The sequence below is a fragment of the Onthophagus taurus genome, chromosome 1 (genome assembly GCF_036711975.1).
Source record: "Onthophagus taurus isolate NC chromosome 1, IU_Otau_3.0, whole genome shotgun sequence".
In the NCBI taxonomy this organism is placed as follows: domain Eukaryota; kingdom Metazoa; phylum Arthropoda; class Insecta; order Coleoptera; family Scarabaeidae; genus Onthophagus; species Onthophagus taurus.
The window spans coordinates 39,056,425-39,073,736 of NC_091966.1; the positions used below are offsets into that span (position 1 = coordinate 39,056,425).

Below are 17,312 nucleotides of genomic sequence, written 5' to 3' on the forward strand. Positions count from 1 at the left end.
CTCACCCATGCAGGAAATAAATACCTTTTAAAACTATTTGCGTAAATTTTGCCGTTTTTATGGCAAATGAAGAAGCTGACAGTGACTAACAGTAATCTTACATCAAAAAATTATTCCACATAAATCTCGCCATTTGAGTTATTTAGCTATTCAGCAAATTTAAAAGTTTTCTACAACTTCAAACAAATTTAGATATAACTATGGTCAAATCTGTTTTGAAATATTTTTCAAGTATATACCAATTTTGATTAAAAAAACACTATGTAATTTTTCATTATATTTTATTTCAACAAGTTTCGCAAATCTGCCGATGAAATGCCATTACAATCACAGAAATGAAACGAAAAAGAAAAATTTGATTTGTATATGAAATTTCAATGTGTATAATACGTATTGTCAGACTGTTACAAAAACTACCGCACAAATCGCGATGTACACACGTGAAGACTTACAAATGTACCTGCTTTTAAACATTTTTGTTAGGCTCCTTTACAAAAGATTCCACTTTAATTACATTTAATAATTTCCTTTTAGCTGCCTGCATCTTCGACACACCAATAAATTCCCTAATGAATGTTATGTGGGTGAAATGCACGAAACTCCGATATTTTTGCATCTTTTCTTATTTTAAGAACTTTAAGAATGGTTTTTTAGGCAGCGGAGCACACAAACTTATATTTTATTAGAATTATTTACCTTTACCTATACTATAATTGTTTTTTTTTAATTTCTTAATTGCTTAAGTTAGGCGAACACTACTTTAGTAGATCAATTTATTTTTTTTATATGAGGCACCATTAATTTTATAATAGTTAGGTGATTTTCATTCAATACCTTAAGGCAAAGTACACAGATCCCTTGTCTATTTTCATTTTTTTTTTGATAAATTCGTTTCCAATCAAACTTTTTTTTAGGAGATTTTAATTAAAAAGAGAAAATTAATTTATTGCGCCCCTATTAACTATGAAACTAAAATTGGCGCAAATTAATTTAATTTGATACATTTGATCATTCTGGCGTCCTTGTTCAGTCTACATAAGTTTCTACAGTCTACGTATTAACCTAAAACAGTTTTATAAGATCTACTTTTCTTTGTTACTAGGAAATCGTTGTGGACTAAAATACTAAAGCTCGTGATGTCACAATTTACTAAATAGTTATGGACGATCTTGTTTAATGAACAGTATTGCCTAAGTAATGTACAGAATTGTTCAAAAAACGAGTTCCGTGTTAATATTGCATTGAAATTGTGATGGATTTCATGTAAATTAGAAGAATAATTCGGTACGATTTCCAATGACAGAGATTTCCTGGATTAAAACTTATTAAAAATTAATTTTGATATTGAAAAAATCAAATTAAAAAAAAAAACAAACAGTGCTTTTCCTTAATTATTAGGTATACAAGTCCCTATTAGTACTAGATCTACAAGTTTTACAATTCTTTTCGTCTATATAAAAATTAAGAAAATATATTCTGTTATCAGTGATGATAATTAAGTCATAATCCAAATGGAGTAATAATAATAAATACTTAATCGCTAAAGTTGTAATACAATGTAGTTGTAATTACAGTACCTATTGAGATGTTATTAAAATTGGGGCGTGTGTGATGGACAAAGCAGTTTTGCTGGCTAGGAATTAGGGTGGCTTTGATTTTTAGGAATTCGAAATGCCAAAAAACCTTAAAAACTATTTTAGTAAACATTTTTAAGTATCTTAAACAATTTTAATACGCCACAGTTTCACCGTCCATCAAATAAAGCAATTCGAATCCCCTCATTTCAATCAAAAATTTGCAACAATCTTCCTTATTTTACGAGGAATGATCACATAATACCAAAGTTATCAAGAAAATCATCACAAATTCCCAATTCAAACTGCTTGTTGATTTCTTTATCCTTCTTACAACATCGTTATTATCAAATTTTAACCTATTTTATTTGTTTATCTTAAATTTAGGGGTAGTACTTTTTAGAGGCCCGGTTTCATTAAACGTTCCCCTGCGGCAATTTCTTCGTCGTCGCTCGTTGACGAAGAATCGGAGGTAGATGTTGACGACGATACCAAACGGGTCTCCCCAAAAGTCGGTTGTCTTCTTACCATTACTTTTGGTGAATCCCTCGATAAGAACCAAGATGGTCTCCGATTGTTGTTGTTGGCTGAAGAGCCACCCTCTTCGGGGATCGTATCATGTGTAATTGATCTGAAGACTCATGAAGTGTGAGGAGGAGATAAGTATGCGTTTAAATGAGATGGCGTGTTGATCGAAATGTAGATAATTATGGAAAGTTTTAACTCAAAATAATGCATTAAATATTGTTTCCAATTTTATTAAGTAGTTATTCGATGTTAAATTTGATGCATTACTTTTTTAGTTAACTCTTGAGTGATTGATGCGTTCTATTAATCTAAACCCATCTAAATTTCTAAGCTCTAAAACCCCAGCAGCTTTATAAGCGTGACCTATGAGTATTTACTAAGATTACAGCGTCCATAATAATGATGACCAGTATTTAACTTTACTCACGGTGTATAGACAACATAAACTACAATCAGTCTTTTCAGTAGTTTTACAAGAAGTGCTAACACAACTAGTTAGTGATCATTCTCGTTAATGTGCTTTATTCCTTACGAACAACCATTTAAAAAGTTATTTATTACTGGGTGCTTGAATTAATGTTGTTAGTTGTTTGTTTAACGAAAAGTTTTTAAATATTTTCTTTTAGTTAATATCGTTAATTGCAGAAAAAAAATGTAAGTAAGAAGTGGTTAGAAAAGTTGCGCTCTAACAGCGCAAATATTCTTACATTATTAGCACAAATGATTGATCATCGTGTACTAGTGTTACTGGCATCATCATTGATGGCAGGATCAGGGCATTCATCATCATCAACACACCCGCTAAGCTCCAGCATGGAGCCTCTACGGGCTTGTCTTCTTTGTCCGGGAGTTTGAGGCGCCGCCGGTAATTGCGTCAACGTCGGCGTTCCCATCGATGTTGGCCCTAAAGGTGTCGTCCCTAAAGTGGTTGGCCCCATTGACGTCTTTTGAAGTACTCCCAATGGATCGCCCGTTACACCATCTTCAATTAGTAGAATAGCGTTTGGACCTGCGGATCCTCTTCGTTCTTTTTGAGGAGATGATTCTGCACTGCTTATTTGACCTGAACCCGTACTTTCTCTTCTAAAGAGACCGATTACTGAAGAACGTGGGTAATCCAAACCACCTTAAAAAGTTATACAAATGTATTTATGGTTGGTATACTATATAAAATTTGCTTTAAAATGGTTTTTGTTTCATGACGATATCACAATTCGTTTTTGAGATATTACAAATTAAGTTGCATATGTGTCAAGTTAATCTCAATATCAATAGGGTTAAATTAAATGGTTATATCATAAGGATTTATAGGAATGAATAAAATATTATTTGGGTACTAAAACTAAATTAAATTTGCTACAAAACGGTTTTTAAATCATCTTGATATCTTAATTACTTTTTGAGATATGATTGTTTCAAAATTGGTACTTATAATCTTAATCTGTCATAAGTGGATATACAGAGACGAATTAAAAAAATCACTACGTCAAAATTTATGGAAATAAAGAAATGAGTTTCAACGCATTAAATCTTAATAAAATTTGCTTTAAAATGGTTTTTGTTTCATGAGGATATCACAATTCGTTCTTGAGATATTACGAATTAAGTTGCATTTGTGTTAAGTTAATCTCAATATCAATAGGGTCAAATTTAATGGTAATATCATCAGGATTTATAGGAATGAAAAAAATATTTTTTGGGTACTAAAACTACATTAAATTTGCTACAAAACTGTTTTTAAATCGTCCTGATATCTTAATTACTTTTTGAGATATGATTGTTTTAAAAGTTGTATTTATAATCTTAACCTGTCATAAGTGGATATACAGAGATGAATTAAAAAAATCACTACGTCAATATTTATAGGAATAAAGAAATGACTTTCACCACACTAAATATTGATGAAATTTGCTTTAATATGGTTTTTGTTTTATGAGGATATCACAATTCGTTCTTGAGATACTATGTATTAAATTACATTTGTGTCTACTTAACCTCAATGTCAATAGGGTTAAATTTAATGGTGATATCATTAGGATTTATAGGAATCAAAATAATATTTTTTGGGTGCTAAAACTACATTAAATTTGCTTCAAAACTGTTTTTAAATCATCCTGATATCTTAATTACTTTTTGAGATATGATTGTTTTAAAATTAGTATTTATAATCTTAACCTGTCATAAGTGGATATACAGAGATGAATTAAAAAATCACCACGTCAATATTTATAGGAATAAAGAAATGACTTTCACCACATTAAATATTGATGAAATTTGCTTTAATATGGTGTTTGTTTCATGAGAATATCACAATTCGTTCTTGAGATACTACGAATTAAGCTGCATTTGTGTCTACTTAACCTCAATATCAATAGGGTTAAATTTAATGGTGATATCATTAGGATTTATAGGAATCAAAAAAATATTTTTTGAGTGCTAAAACTACATTAAATTTGCTTCAAAACTGTTTTTAAATCATCCTGATATCTTAATTACTTTTTGAGATATGATTGTTTTAAAATTGGTATTTATAATCTTAACCTGTCATAAGTGGATATACAGAGATGAATTAAAAAAATCACTACGTTAAAATTTATGGAAATAAAGAAATGATTTTCAATACATTAAATCTTAATGAAATTTGCTTTAAGATGGTTTTGGTTTTATGAGGATATCACAATTCGTTTTTGAGATATTACGAATTAAGTTGCATTTGTCAAGTTAACCTCAATATCAATAGGCTTAAATTAAATGGTTATATCATACGGATTTATAGGAATGAAAAAAATAATTTTTGGGTATTAAAACTAAATTAAATTTGCTACAAAACGGTTTTTAAATCATCTTGATATCTTAATTACTTTTTGAGATATGATGGTTTTAAATTGGTATTTATAATCTTAACCTGTCATAAGTGGATATACAGAGATGAATTAAAAAAATCACCACGTCAATATTTATAGGAATAAAGAAATGATTTTCTACACATTAAATCTTAATGAAATTTGCTTTAAAATGGTTTTTGTTTCATGGGGATATCACAATTCGTTTTTGAGATATTACGAATTAAGTTGCATTTGTGTCAAGTTAACCTCAACATCAATAGGGTTAAATTTAATGGTGATATCATCAGGATTTATAGGAATGAAAAAAATATTATTTGGGTACTAAAACTAAATTAAATTTGCTACAACGCTGTTTTTAAATAATCTTGATATCTCAATTACGTTTTGAGATATGATTTTTCCCAAATTTGGTAGTCACTTCAATTTTATTAATAATGATAAAATTATATTTACCTAGAAAAGTTGCTGATGGTGAATTATAAGCTAAATATTCCTTATTTGATGCCCAAGCGGGAAATTCCGATTGCTGTAAAGGTGCAGAGCTTTCAGTTTCATCATCGCGTTTCCATGGTAAAACGCTTTCAGTGGCTGTAGGCGTTGTGACGCGCATCAAATCAACGCCTGAAACACCCACGCAAATAACGTTAGAAAAATGATCGAGACCCGAAAAGTGGGAGTTTGTTCCATTATCGTCGTTTACTTCGTATACGTTCAAGAAGTTTGCGAACGCATGACAACAATCAAAAACTAACTACAACTCATGGAAAACTATTACAAGTAGATTAGTAGTGAGAGATAAATAAAGTTTCGAATTGAAATTTCGTGTACGTACCATCGATTGAAGCTTTCGACAGTCGCCTACCACTGTCTGAGAAAAGACTGTCATCTGTAACTGAATATATACGACATAGATAGTGCCAGTTTCCGAAAGGAAAAGGTTTTTAAAGTTAAAATATGTAGCAAGCAAGAAACATTTAAGGACTTACGAAAATATACAGATAATCATGCAATCAAGCAATTAAATAAATTAAATTGTGTTAATAACGCTTTATTAAAAAATTTTCGTGTATTGTAAATCTTTTAGAATCAACTCTAAAGGGTGCTCTTCTAAAAAAAAAGAAAATTCTATGTGATATAACCATTCTATCTGGAAAGGGAGGGACACATGTTCGAATCATTTCGAAGCTTAATAAAATTTTTTTTTATAATCAATTCTTTTTGGCTAAAATAGCGTACCGTTACTAAGAACGTAGTGCGCACCAAAAACGCCTCTTTCCCTGCGCCAGGGTAAGAAGCCATCAAATGGCAAAGGCCTTCGGGGCCTCTTTGCCTCGTTGGACGGATTCTGTTGACTCGAAATGCTACCACCACCTTCGGTGCCGCTGCTCGCGGGTGCTTCTTCGCTGGCTAAAAATTCGTGGTAACGTCGCAAAACGTGACCGTTTCAGTTACTTAGTGTCCATGATTCCTTGCGAATAAGAATCGAAAAACCCACAACCAAAAAAACGACACACACACACACAATTCAAGTATAATCAAAAACAAAGTCTCTCATGCGACACTCAATAAGAGAAAATTAGTGGACGATGCAAGATTTTTGATGCATGGTTTTGATTCTGTTAGTTTTGTTATGATTACGGAAGCATAAATGACGACCAGCCTCTTGGTGATTTTGATCTTATATTCAAATCACGAAGAAATTCGTAATTTTAAATGTAAGAACTTTTTTTTAAATGAAGTTATTAGTGATCATACGTGAAATGATTTAGTAATGAAACGAGTGATTTATTATTATATGAGGTGTTTTATACTAGTATATAAACCTTCAGATAGTTGTAAATATTCTTTTTTCTTAGAGCATATTTATTGTTTAAAGCATATTTGTACTTCAAAGCTAAACTGTACTAGATGGAGATGAATAATATTAAAAGTTTATGAACAATTGTAAAATAATGTTAGATACTATACACTAGTGAATTTCGATACATTTTATTGTCCTTTAATGTTCTAATCGTAAGATATCACTTGTAAAGTCGATACGAAGTAATTTTAAAAATTTTCGATATCAGATAACCTCAATTTAAATTTTTCAAAATTATTTATTTAAATCTTTATCTACCCGGTTCAAACCTATTGAAAACTGTTAGAATAGTTAGGCAACTTAATATACAAAAATATGTGTAACGAAAAAAAAGAGACGCCGAGTTTAGTGTTAAAAGTTCTTGTTAATAAATTAATGTAAAAACATTATAGTAAAAATAAAGTGTTTAGTTCGAACGCCAAACTTTCATTTAGAAGCAAAGTCTCATCAGGTTATGGGCCCAGATTACGGCAGCTCGTACGGAAAATAACCCAAAACGGAAAAATATATTTTGAGGTTAGGTAGAAGTAAAGTTGGCGGGAAAAGAACATGGATCTAGAAAAAGGAAGACATCCGTTGTTCGACGGAACAAATTTCGATAATTGGAAATTTCGGGTAATGGTTTTATTGGAAGAAAAAGAATGTATAAACAATTTAAAGGAAATGCCCGCAGAGTATAAGGTTGGAATTAATGATACAGTAGATGAAAAGACGAGAAAAGAAAAGGAAATTGAAAAATGGTTAAAAATGGATAGAAAATGTAAGTCATTAATCACTCAATTGGTAGCTGATAGTCATCTCGAGTATATAAAAGACAAAAGTACGGCACATGAGATGTGGAAATCATTAACACTTAATTTTGAACAGAAAGGAATAGCTAATCAGTTATTGTTAAGAAAGAAATTACTAACTATGAAGCTTGATCCAGCATGTAAAACCATGGACGATCATTTCATGGAATTTGACAAAATCGTAAGGGAACTTAAGTCTACGGGAGCCACGTTAGAAGAATTGGATATTGTATGTCATCTTCTACTTACGATGCCAGCGGATTATGGTGTGGTGGTTATAGCGTTAGAAACACTCTCTCCGGAGAACCTTAGCTTGAGTTTTGTCAAAACTCGTTTGAAAGATGAAGAAAACAAGCGGAGATCTACAGAACAAAATGGTAAAACGGAAACGCAACCAGTTGCATTTGCGACACCAGCAAATAAAAACAAATTTAAGTCAAATGAAATTAAGAAAAGCTTTCCATACAAATGTCATCATTGTGGCAAAGTCGGGCACAAAAAGATTGATTGTTGGAAATTAAAGAATGAACGAACAACAAAGGCAGCAAATGTTGCGGACGCTGAAGAAGTGGAATATAGTTTTTCGGCACACACTGATGGAATGAATCTAAACTGGTGTCTGGATTCGGGAGCATCAGAACATTTGGTTAAAGGAGAAAAGAATTTAAAGAACATAAGAAACCTAAAGAAAGATGTAAGAATCAAAGTAGCCAAGACAGGTGAGGAATTGATATCTAAAAGAATGGGTGATTTAAACGTAATATCAATGGTAAGTGATCAAAAACATAAAATAACTATCAAAGATTGTTTGATCGTACCGGGGTTGGATATTAACTTATTATCAGTACGTAAATTAGAAATGAGTAATTTTACTGTAGTATTTGAAAAAGGAACAGGAAAAGTTATTAAAAATAATAAAATAGTTGCTATGGCAACCAGAACGAATAAGTTGTATGAACTTGATTTTATAAGTGAAAAAGAATATGGTTTAGTAACGATGCTGAATGAATCTGAAGTTGAACTGTGGCACAGAAGGTTGGGACATATTAGCAATTCAAATTTAGAGAAATTGAACAAGTTGGTAAATGGATTGAATTGTAAACCGAATGCAAAACTAAGTTTCTGTGAGACATGCGTAAAAGGTAAACAAACGAAACTGCCTCATAAACAAGAAAGGTATAGAGCAAAAAGACCGTTGCAATTGATTCACAGTGATTTATTTGGTCCAATAAAAGAGTCACACGATAATAAGAAATATGTATTAACATTTATAGATGATTTCACTCACTTTACTGTAGCGTATGCATTGAAAGCTAAAAGTGAAACGTTTAATTATTTCAAGAAGTATGAGTCAATGGCTAAAGCGCATTTTAATTCTTCAATTAGCCGTTTTCGTTGTGACAATGGTCGAGAATACATATCAAATGAAATGAAAGAACATTTTGAAAAGCAAGGTATTCAGTTTGAATTTACGGTAAGGTATACACCGGAACAGAATGGTGTTGCAGAGCGGATGAACCGCACAATTATAGAAAAAGCGAGATGTATGTTGCTGGATACTGATTTGGAAAAGGGTTTTTGGACTGAAGCGGTTCGCTCAGCAGTTTATTTGATAAATAGATCACCTACAACTGCATTAGAAAAGGTTGTACCATCTGAATTGTGGTATGGACATAAGCCAAATCTAGACAAACTTAAGGTATTTGGTTGCACTGGTTATTTAAAAATCCCATCTGAATTAGTAGAGAGTAAATTTGCAAGTAAATCCCTGAAAGTATTTATGATAGGTTACTGTCCAAATGGATATCGGTTATATTGTCCGAGTAACAAGAAAATATATACTGGAAGAGATGTAATATTCAATGAATTTAAATACAATTTTGATACACAAAAATTAATTGTAAATGTTGACAAAGATGAAGTAAGTTCAGATGATGGCGAACAGGAAAGAATAATAGAAGAAAACATAGAACAGAAGATCGCAATAAAAGAGAACACCGAAACAGAAACAGAAGAACGAAAAGAAGCACGCCAAAGGAGAAGACCTAAATATCTAGATGACTATGCAGTGTACGCATTGAATGCTGAAACATTTGTACATGAAGCTCCACAAGATTATGAAGAGATCGAAAATAGAGAAGATAAGAAACATTGGTTGGAAGCTGTTGATGAAGAGTTAAAATCTTTAAAAACAAATAATACATGGACGTTACAAGAATTACCAGATAATAAGAGAGCAATTGAAAGTAAATGGGTGTTTAAAGTAAAGAAGAATGAAAAGGATGAACCAGTAAGACACAAGGCTAGACTCGTTATCAAGGGATGTTCTCAACGGAAGGGATATGATTACAATGAAACATATGCGCCTGTTGCACGTTTGACAACCGTTAGAACATTATTGTCAATAATTAGTACTCATAATCTGTTTGCATACCAATTGGATGTGAGAAATGCGTTTCTGCATGGCGATTTGGAAGAAGAAATTTATATGAAAATTCCACAAGGAATAACTGAAAATTCGAATATGGTATGCAAACTTAACAAGACGTTGTATGGGTTAAAGCAGGCACCGAGAGCCTGGAATGAGAAGTTTAATAATTTTATAGTGACACGGGGATTTAAAAGATCTCAAAACGATTTCTGTTTGTACACAAACTCAAAAGAAAAGGTTTATTTATTGTTGTATGTGGATGACATTATAATTGCAGGTCACAAGAAAGATTTTATGCAACAAACAATAAAAAATTTGAAAGACAATTTCCAAATGACAGAATTGGGAAAATTAAACTTCTTCTTGGGAATAAAAATACAAGAAACAACGAGAGGATTGTTTTTGTCACAATCGTCTTATTCAAGGTCACTTTTAAGAAAATTTAATATGGAAGAGTGCAAACCATCAAAAACGCCAATTGACGCAAAATTGTATGATGAAAATACTGAAGGTACGTGTATTGTGGATGAAAAGCCTTATAGGCAATTGATTGGCTGTCTGATGTATTTAATGCTAACAACAAGACCTGACTTGAGTGTAGCGGTAAATTATTATAGCCGCTACCAAAGTAATGCAACTGAAGAACAATGGCGGGGATTGAAACGAATACTTCGATACATAAAGGGAACATTGGATTATGGATTGTTTTACGAACGATCGAATAAAAAGGAAGTGTTGGTTTCATATGCAGATGCCAATTGGGCGACTGATAGGGATAGAAAGTCAACGAGTGGATATATAATTGAAGTTTATGGAGCAGTGGTTCACTGGACAACTAGAAAACAAACGTCGGTGGCTTTGTCGTCGACAGAAGCCGAATATGTGGCCCTGGCTACGGCTGCTACTGAACTTATTTGGTTGAAAGAATTGTTAGACGACATGGGGGTTAAGATTGAGATTCCTGTTGTAATGTTTGAAGATAATCAGTCTGTTATCTACTTGTTGGACAAATGGGAGCATAAGCGATTGAAGCATGTTGATGTTAAGTACAATTTTGTGCGGGATTTGTGTATGAATGGGATTGTTGATGTAAAGTATGTTCCAACAGATAATCAAAAGGCGGACATTATGACAAAAGGTCTGAGTCACGGTAAATTTGTAGAATTCCGAACGTCTTTAAATATTGTAAATTCTTTTTGAATATATAAGTTGTGAGGGGGTGTTAGAATAGTTAGGCAACTTAATATACAAAAATATGTGTAACGAAAAAAAAGAGACGCCGAGTTTAGTGTTAAAAGTTCTTGTTAATAAATTAATGTAAAAACATTATAGTAAAAATAAAGTGTTTAGTTCGAACGCCAAACTTTCATTTAGAAGCAAAGTCTCATCAAAAACGATAATCTTGACTTAATTAACAAAGAAAATAATCAATATTTGTATGGATTAATGAAATTTGGATGAAAACTTACAAAACTAATTTGAACATATTGGAAAATTTATCGTTGAAATCAGAAGAAAATGAATAGATATTTGAAAATTAATTTAAAAGAGGATCAAAATTATGAAATATCATGCATGATTATAAATAATTTTAAAATTTTTAAATAATAATTTGACAAATTGAATTAGAGATATTTCAAATGTCAAAGTTGGTAACATTGAAAAAACTAAAGTACAAGTTTCAAGCCGATGAATTTAACCAATCAGGAGACGTTATTTGAAAATTTAACATTCGAAAAACGGAATTTATCAACAATATGGTGGTTCTGTTGTCTGAAGAGACGCACGCATTTTTTTTGCTCTCCAAAAAAATAAATTAAATCAACGTTTAACGAGTGTAAAATAAAACATCCGTTCCTATCCAACCACTGAAGAAAACAATCGATCCTGTTCCTATCGAAGAATCCAACAGTTCCTGTCACGAAGAAAATATCCTGAGTTTGACCTCCAAAGTTTTCATAAAAACAAACTGGCTAAGTTAAGTTATTTTTTTTAATAATTTATTGTTTTGTTGATTCAAACTTTAAAAAACTCTTCTTACCTTCAATACGAAAAGTTTTTGAGGTTAGGATTACAATTTCCTTAATTAATTTAATTTTTCACGAGTTTAAAACCATAACAATATCCGAGTTGATAAATATTACTTCGTATTAACTAATCTAGAGAATTTGTTTCTTATATTCAGTAAATTCTGTTAATTTTGTCGACAACATTTCATCTTAAGTTTCAGTTTCTCTGGACAGTGTTGCTTGAACCTGCTTTTGACCTTGAGATATAATTCGACTATTATATTTGAATATTTAAATTTCTCAATTTAATAAAAATCAATTTATTATTAACACTTAGTTATGTCATTTTTATTAAAATAATTCTTTTCGAAAGATGGCACATTGCTATGGATCTAATAAGCCAGAATCTCAAACAGACTTAATTGATTCATCATACAATGATACTGAGCTGAAATATGATAAATAGATGCAAAAATCTGAAATCAAAAATGATAGAAAAGTTGTACGTAAGCAATAATATTTTGAACGTATCAGAAATACCAGGACTAATAGTCAATGTTCACAAAACGAAGGAGATGAGAAGGAGAGGATCAATAGTAGAGAATAGAAGAGACTTGGAACGAAATGAAGCATTCGTTTACCTTAGTAGCATTGTTGGGTTGAAAGATGGAGGGGCAGAGAAGAATGTGAAAAAACGAATATAAAAAGCAGCTGGTGCGTTCTGGCGAAATAAGAACATTTCAAAAAGAACAAAATTTCGCTTGTTCAACAGCAAAATAAAGTCAGTCCTCCTGTATGGGTGTGAAACATGGAAGGTCGCCAAAGTGATGTTGAACAAATTACAAGTGTTCGTTAATCAATACCTGCGACGCATTACAACAAATCAACTACCGATTAATGACCAAATCAAGGAGAGGAAATGGCGTTAGCTGGGCTATACATTAATCAAGCCTCATAGAGCAGTTGAAATGTCAGCGCTTGACTAGAAACACCAAGGAGCGAGGAGATGAGGGCTCCCAAGAAAAACGCGGAAGAAAACCTCCCAACGTTGATGTATACTCAAATTATGAATTTTAATTGTAGTGCAGGTTATTTGTGATACAACTAGAAACATAATAATTTGCATAGTTAGGAGGAAACCTAAATTGATTCTCAGAGAATAACCAAATGTCATCAGGAATAAGAATGTTAAGATTATAGACCAAAATGTTACAGAGGTTAATGTTACACATCTGGTTTGATAAGAGTCCATCATAAAACCGTAATATAAAGATGACATCCTGCTTTTGAATATTGAACCCCAGGTAATATTTATTAGCCATAAGTTTCAAAACGTTTAGGTTTGGAAGCTGACGGAGGTTACTTGATAATTGAAAGAGAATTCAAGTACACCCCATTTGTAAAACTTGTAACACGTTAGTTTTGGCAAGAAGTTACTAGACTTTATAGCAGAACATGGATGTGATTGACCATAAATATTTCATAACCCTTTATTCAAATAACCAGGTAAAACTTCTGATTCTTTGTAATGATCCTAAAACTTTAGAAATTTATGAAGTGTCCTCAACCAATTTTTCCCTCCTGCCTTCGTTGTCAGTTATTCTATCCCTGAGAGGGTTTTGGTGGTATTAGGTGTTTACTGTTCTTCTACAATCCTCCCGATCCTATGCCATCTCTATGACCTGGTACATCGAGTGTTCCCTCAGTCTCTTTGCCTATCTTATCGGTGATCTTCCCCGTGTTTGTCCTCCATTTTGTCCCTCAACAACAAGATTTTCCTAAGTGTCCGGTTTGCCTCGCCAGGTATCCAAAGTAGTTAAAGTACGATCTATTAATCAGCTTGATCAACTTGTCTTTTATCTTTATTGTTCAATATTGAAACATTTTTTCGATCTTCATTCGGTCCTTCTATTCTAATTTCTACGTTTCCGATTTGAACGTAACGAATGGAAAAATTAATGATTAGCAAGCAACACCTTGGTGTTTCTAGTAATAGCTCGGTATTCATAACTACTTCATAGCTCGTAACATTCCTAATATCATTGATTCCAAATTGCCGGTCTTTTATCATTACCTTACTTTTAAAGATGGATGTTGCCGGGATGATATTTTCCAAAAGACTGCCGCTGACAACTTAATGATCCAATTAGTAAAGTCTCTGAAAATTGGTTGTATACTATAAATCGTAGCAATTACCTATAAGTATTTTCATAGTAATGCTTAACAATAAGGACACATTCTTGTATCCTGTAGCAGTGCTAACTCTAATCGATCGACCTGTCACAAACATTTATCGAATTGTATTATTTAAAATCCTCATTTAATGATATAATTAAACAATAACTGACATTCAGCAGAGTACCCAAGAGAACATAACTATTCTACTATTCTACAACTTATTTCACCAATTGCACTAATTTGTAAAATTCAACTTTGAGTGTATAAGTTGGTATACGCTTTGGCAATAAGAGAAAAATACTATATGATACCATAAATTGTTTACAACCTAGTACAATGAAAAACTGTAGAACCCAATTGAATATGGAATTCTATATACAAAATACAGTGTTGGAACAAGGGAAGATTTACGAGATAATAAGGGAATTAGAAATATTCGTTCTATGAGGTGTGTTAGTAGCTATCTAAATTTCGGAATATCGTTTCAAAATGATGACTAAAAACTATATGCATAAAAAACCAAATAAGATCATGTCATGTATTAGCAAAAGATTATGGTTTGCAACATCAAAATCAGTCAAGATGAATGTCAGAATTTAATAGCGATGTGATTTGTGGACATGATTTTTCATGATTTTCTATGTATGGTAGCCATTAAAAGTCTTTTTTTAAGTAGATACAAATCGAAATATACGTTGATAACCTGTAAGCATAATAGAAAAGGAGTGTTGAGCTGTGGTACTATTGAAATCTGTGGACTTTTGCCATTTTGAGCAAGATTTTTATCAACACCTAACAGAGCAAAAGCAGGTATCATTCAAATTTACTATTCAAAGCTGGAGAATTAGGGATTGCAATCAAGACGGGGTTTTTATAATCCCGGGATTTCGGGATCAGAATTCTCTATCCCGGGTAATCCCGGGTTTTATGGGCTACAAGGTTCAAGGTGTTTCTAACGTTATAGTTTATTCTAACCATAATACAAAATGTTGCAGAGCAAACAATTCATCTATTGTTTTATCTCCTAAACGATATCTAAATTTTGTGTTTAATAAACCTGCTGAAGAGAAGTATCCTCCCGATTCCACACTTGTTGGTGGAATAGTTTTCAAACATTCAAAAGCGAATTGAAGATTTTCACCCATGCAACCCCATTATTGAATACAGGAATTTCTTGAATCAATGTATTGAAGAGTGCATTCTTGGTTAACTAGCCGATAGATCAATAGATCAAGCCAACCGACAGGTCGAGTCTTATTCTTCAAAAAATAGTAAATTAATAACATAAACATAATCTCGAAAATCCCGAAATCATAATCGATTTTCCGGGATAATTTTAGAGATTTAAATACGGGATCCCAGGATTTTCGGGATTGAAATCCCGGGATTGCAATCTCTATGTAGAATCGAACTATTCTCATCGAAAATCTTTTCAGAAGTATTTACCAAGCGAAAATAGCATTCAAAAACGCAGAGAAGTGTTGAAATGAATTTGGGTTGGGTTATTAATATAAGGTTTAAATCTTTTACTATTGAAGCTTGTTTAAAGCGAGAAGTGTTCGTTCAAATAAGAAGCTATAAATCTCGAAATGTAAGAACCGATTTTACGCAGAATTTATAAATGTTAAGCTTAAGATATTCTAAAAATGGAACTGTATTAAAATTAATCTTTGAATGCCACAAGATTTGGAGATAAAGTTCTAGACCACAATAAAGCAATTTCCAGCAACGAAATGGTGTATAATGTGTATAATGAAATTCCGTCATTCCAAGTAATAATCTCGTTTACACCAGGATTTGCCAATAAGACCAATTTCTAGATTTAATGATGATATTAGCTAGATGGTTTCTTGAAAGTGCGGGAGTTTTTCGTATTAATGTAATTTTTGAATGTTTTAGTTTGACGTACAGCAAATTTAAAACTTTTTTGACAACTCGAGAGTATTTTGAAAAGATAGTCAAACTCTAAAAGATTAACTACCATTCAAAGAAATGGTGAATAAATAAAGTTTTTCAAATGACTCTCAATACATAACTAGATTGAATTCTTATGTAATGTTTGTCATTTAATACAGTTTAGCTCTGTGATACAAAAGTTCTAAAATAAAAAGTTTTAATAATATAGAAATAAGATAACTAGATGGAGAAGAAATGAAAAAGGTCATCATTGCGAGTATGCAACCAATATCGTAAATCGCATATTGCAATACGCATAGTGTGATATTGGTTGCATACTTGCAATGATGACGTCGGGTACGATAATTAATTAACACACTGTAGATGTTAGGTATAGAAATATAGTATTTGAAGATTTATACTCAGTATTTAGGAACACCCCATATCATTTTTTGATCATTCAATACCTACCACTAAAAGGAATAAGAAAATACTTACGCGAAGACTTTGCTGTAAACGTAATGGGACTATCCCATTCTTCTTTACTCGATTTTGGCTCTGTATCATCTTCGTGCAAGACTTCGTTTATGTAATCTACTTGGACGAAATAAAAAAATAAACGAGTAACATCGGGGATAAATACAATAAATATACAATTACGCACGAATCATAAAGTGGCTATAAAAAAAAATTGTTTACCATGCGTAAATTGTTTGGCCGAGCCGTTTTGTTGAAACTCTGGAAAACTAACGTGGTTTTGTTTCCCATCCTTAAGAAAAAATAAAAATAATTTTTTTTAATTATCTCCCAATTAATATCTCACCTTATGCAATTTTTTACTATGTCTTTTATGATGATGTTTCTTATCATTAACCATCCTTCTTGTATTGAAGTGCATCTTGTAATTGACTTGGGTTGATAAATCTCTATCGTTTACAGCGTGTCTACTATAACTAAGTCGTCGATGCTTAAAGTTAAAATAATGATTAAGAGTAAACTTGAAAGATAATAACCTTTTAGTTACCCTTTTATAAGGTTTACACAATTCCTCCGCTAATAAATGATGTATTTTAGCATCTGTAAGATCTTTTTTCGATGGATTATATTCCAATTCTTGCATGTCGATGTTCCAAGTGCTCGAGTCGAGTTGGCTGAAACTGGTACTGCAAATATAATAAACATAATAAACGCTTAATTA

At 31.9% G+C, this 17,312-nt stretch overlaps 1 protein-coding gene across 9 annotated transcripts in view; it reads right to left on the reverse strand.

Annotated features, from left to right (window-relative positions):
• Window positions 1-264: 264 nt before the first annotated feature.
• LOC111416327 (Na[+]/H[+] hydrogen exchanger 2) overlaps window positions 265-17,312 on the reverse strand; it is a 48,664-nt gene continuing 31,616 nt past the window's right edge. For 2 of the 9 annotated variants that reach the window (XM_023048306.2, XM_023048303.2), the window contains exons 8-16: window positions 17,139-17,271; window positions 16,938-17,081; window positions 16,814-16,883; window positions 16,613-16,708; window positions 6,185-6,355; window positions 5,781-5,840; window positions 5,402-5,569; window positions 2,901-3,228; window positions 265-2,205 (exon numbers count right to left, since the gene is read on the reverse strand). In XM_023048306.2, coding sequence (XP_022904074.1) covers window positions 1,974-2,205; window positions 2,901-3,228; window positions 5,402-5,569; window positions 5,781-5,840; window positions 6,185-6,355; window positions 16,613-16,708; window positions 16,814-16,883; window positions 16,938-17,081; window positions 17,139-17,271 — 1,402 coding nt within the window. In that variant the 3' untranslated portion in view covers window positions 265-1,973. Of the gene's footprint in view, window positions 2,206-2,809; window positions 3,229-5,401; window positions 5,570-5,780; window positions 5,841-6,184; window positions 6,356-16,612; window positions 16,709-16,813; window positions 16,884-16,937; window positions 17,278-17,312 lie in introns of all 9 variants that reach the window. The other 7 variants (XM_023048305.2, XM_023048301.2, XM_023048302.2 and 4 more) reach the window with 6 other exon arrangements.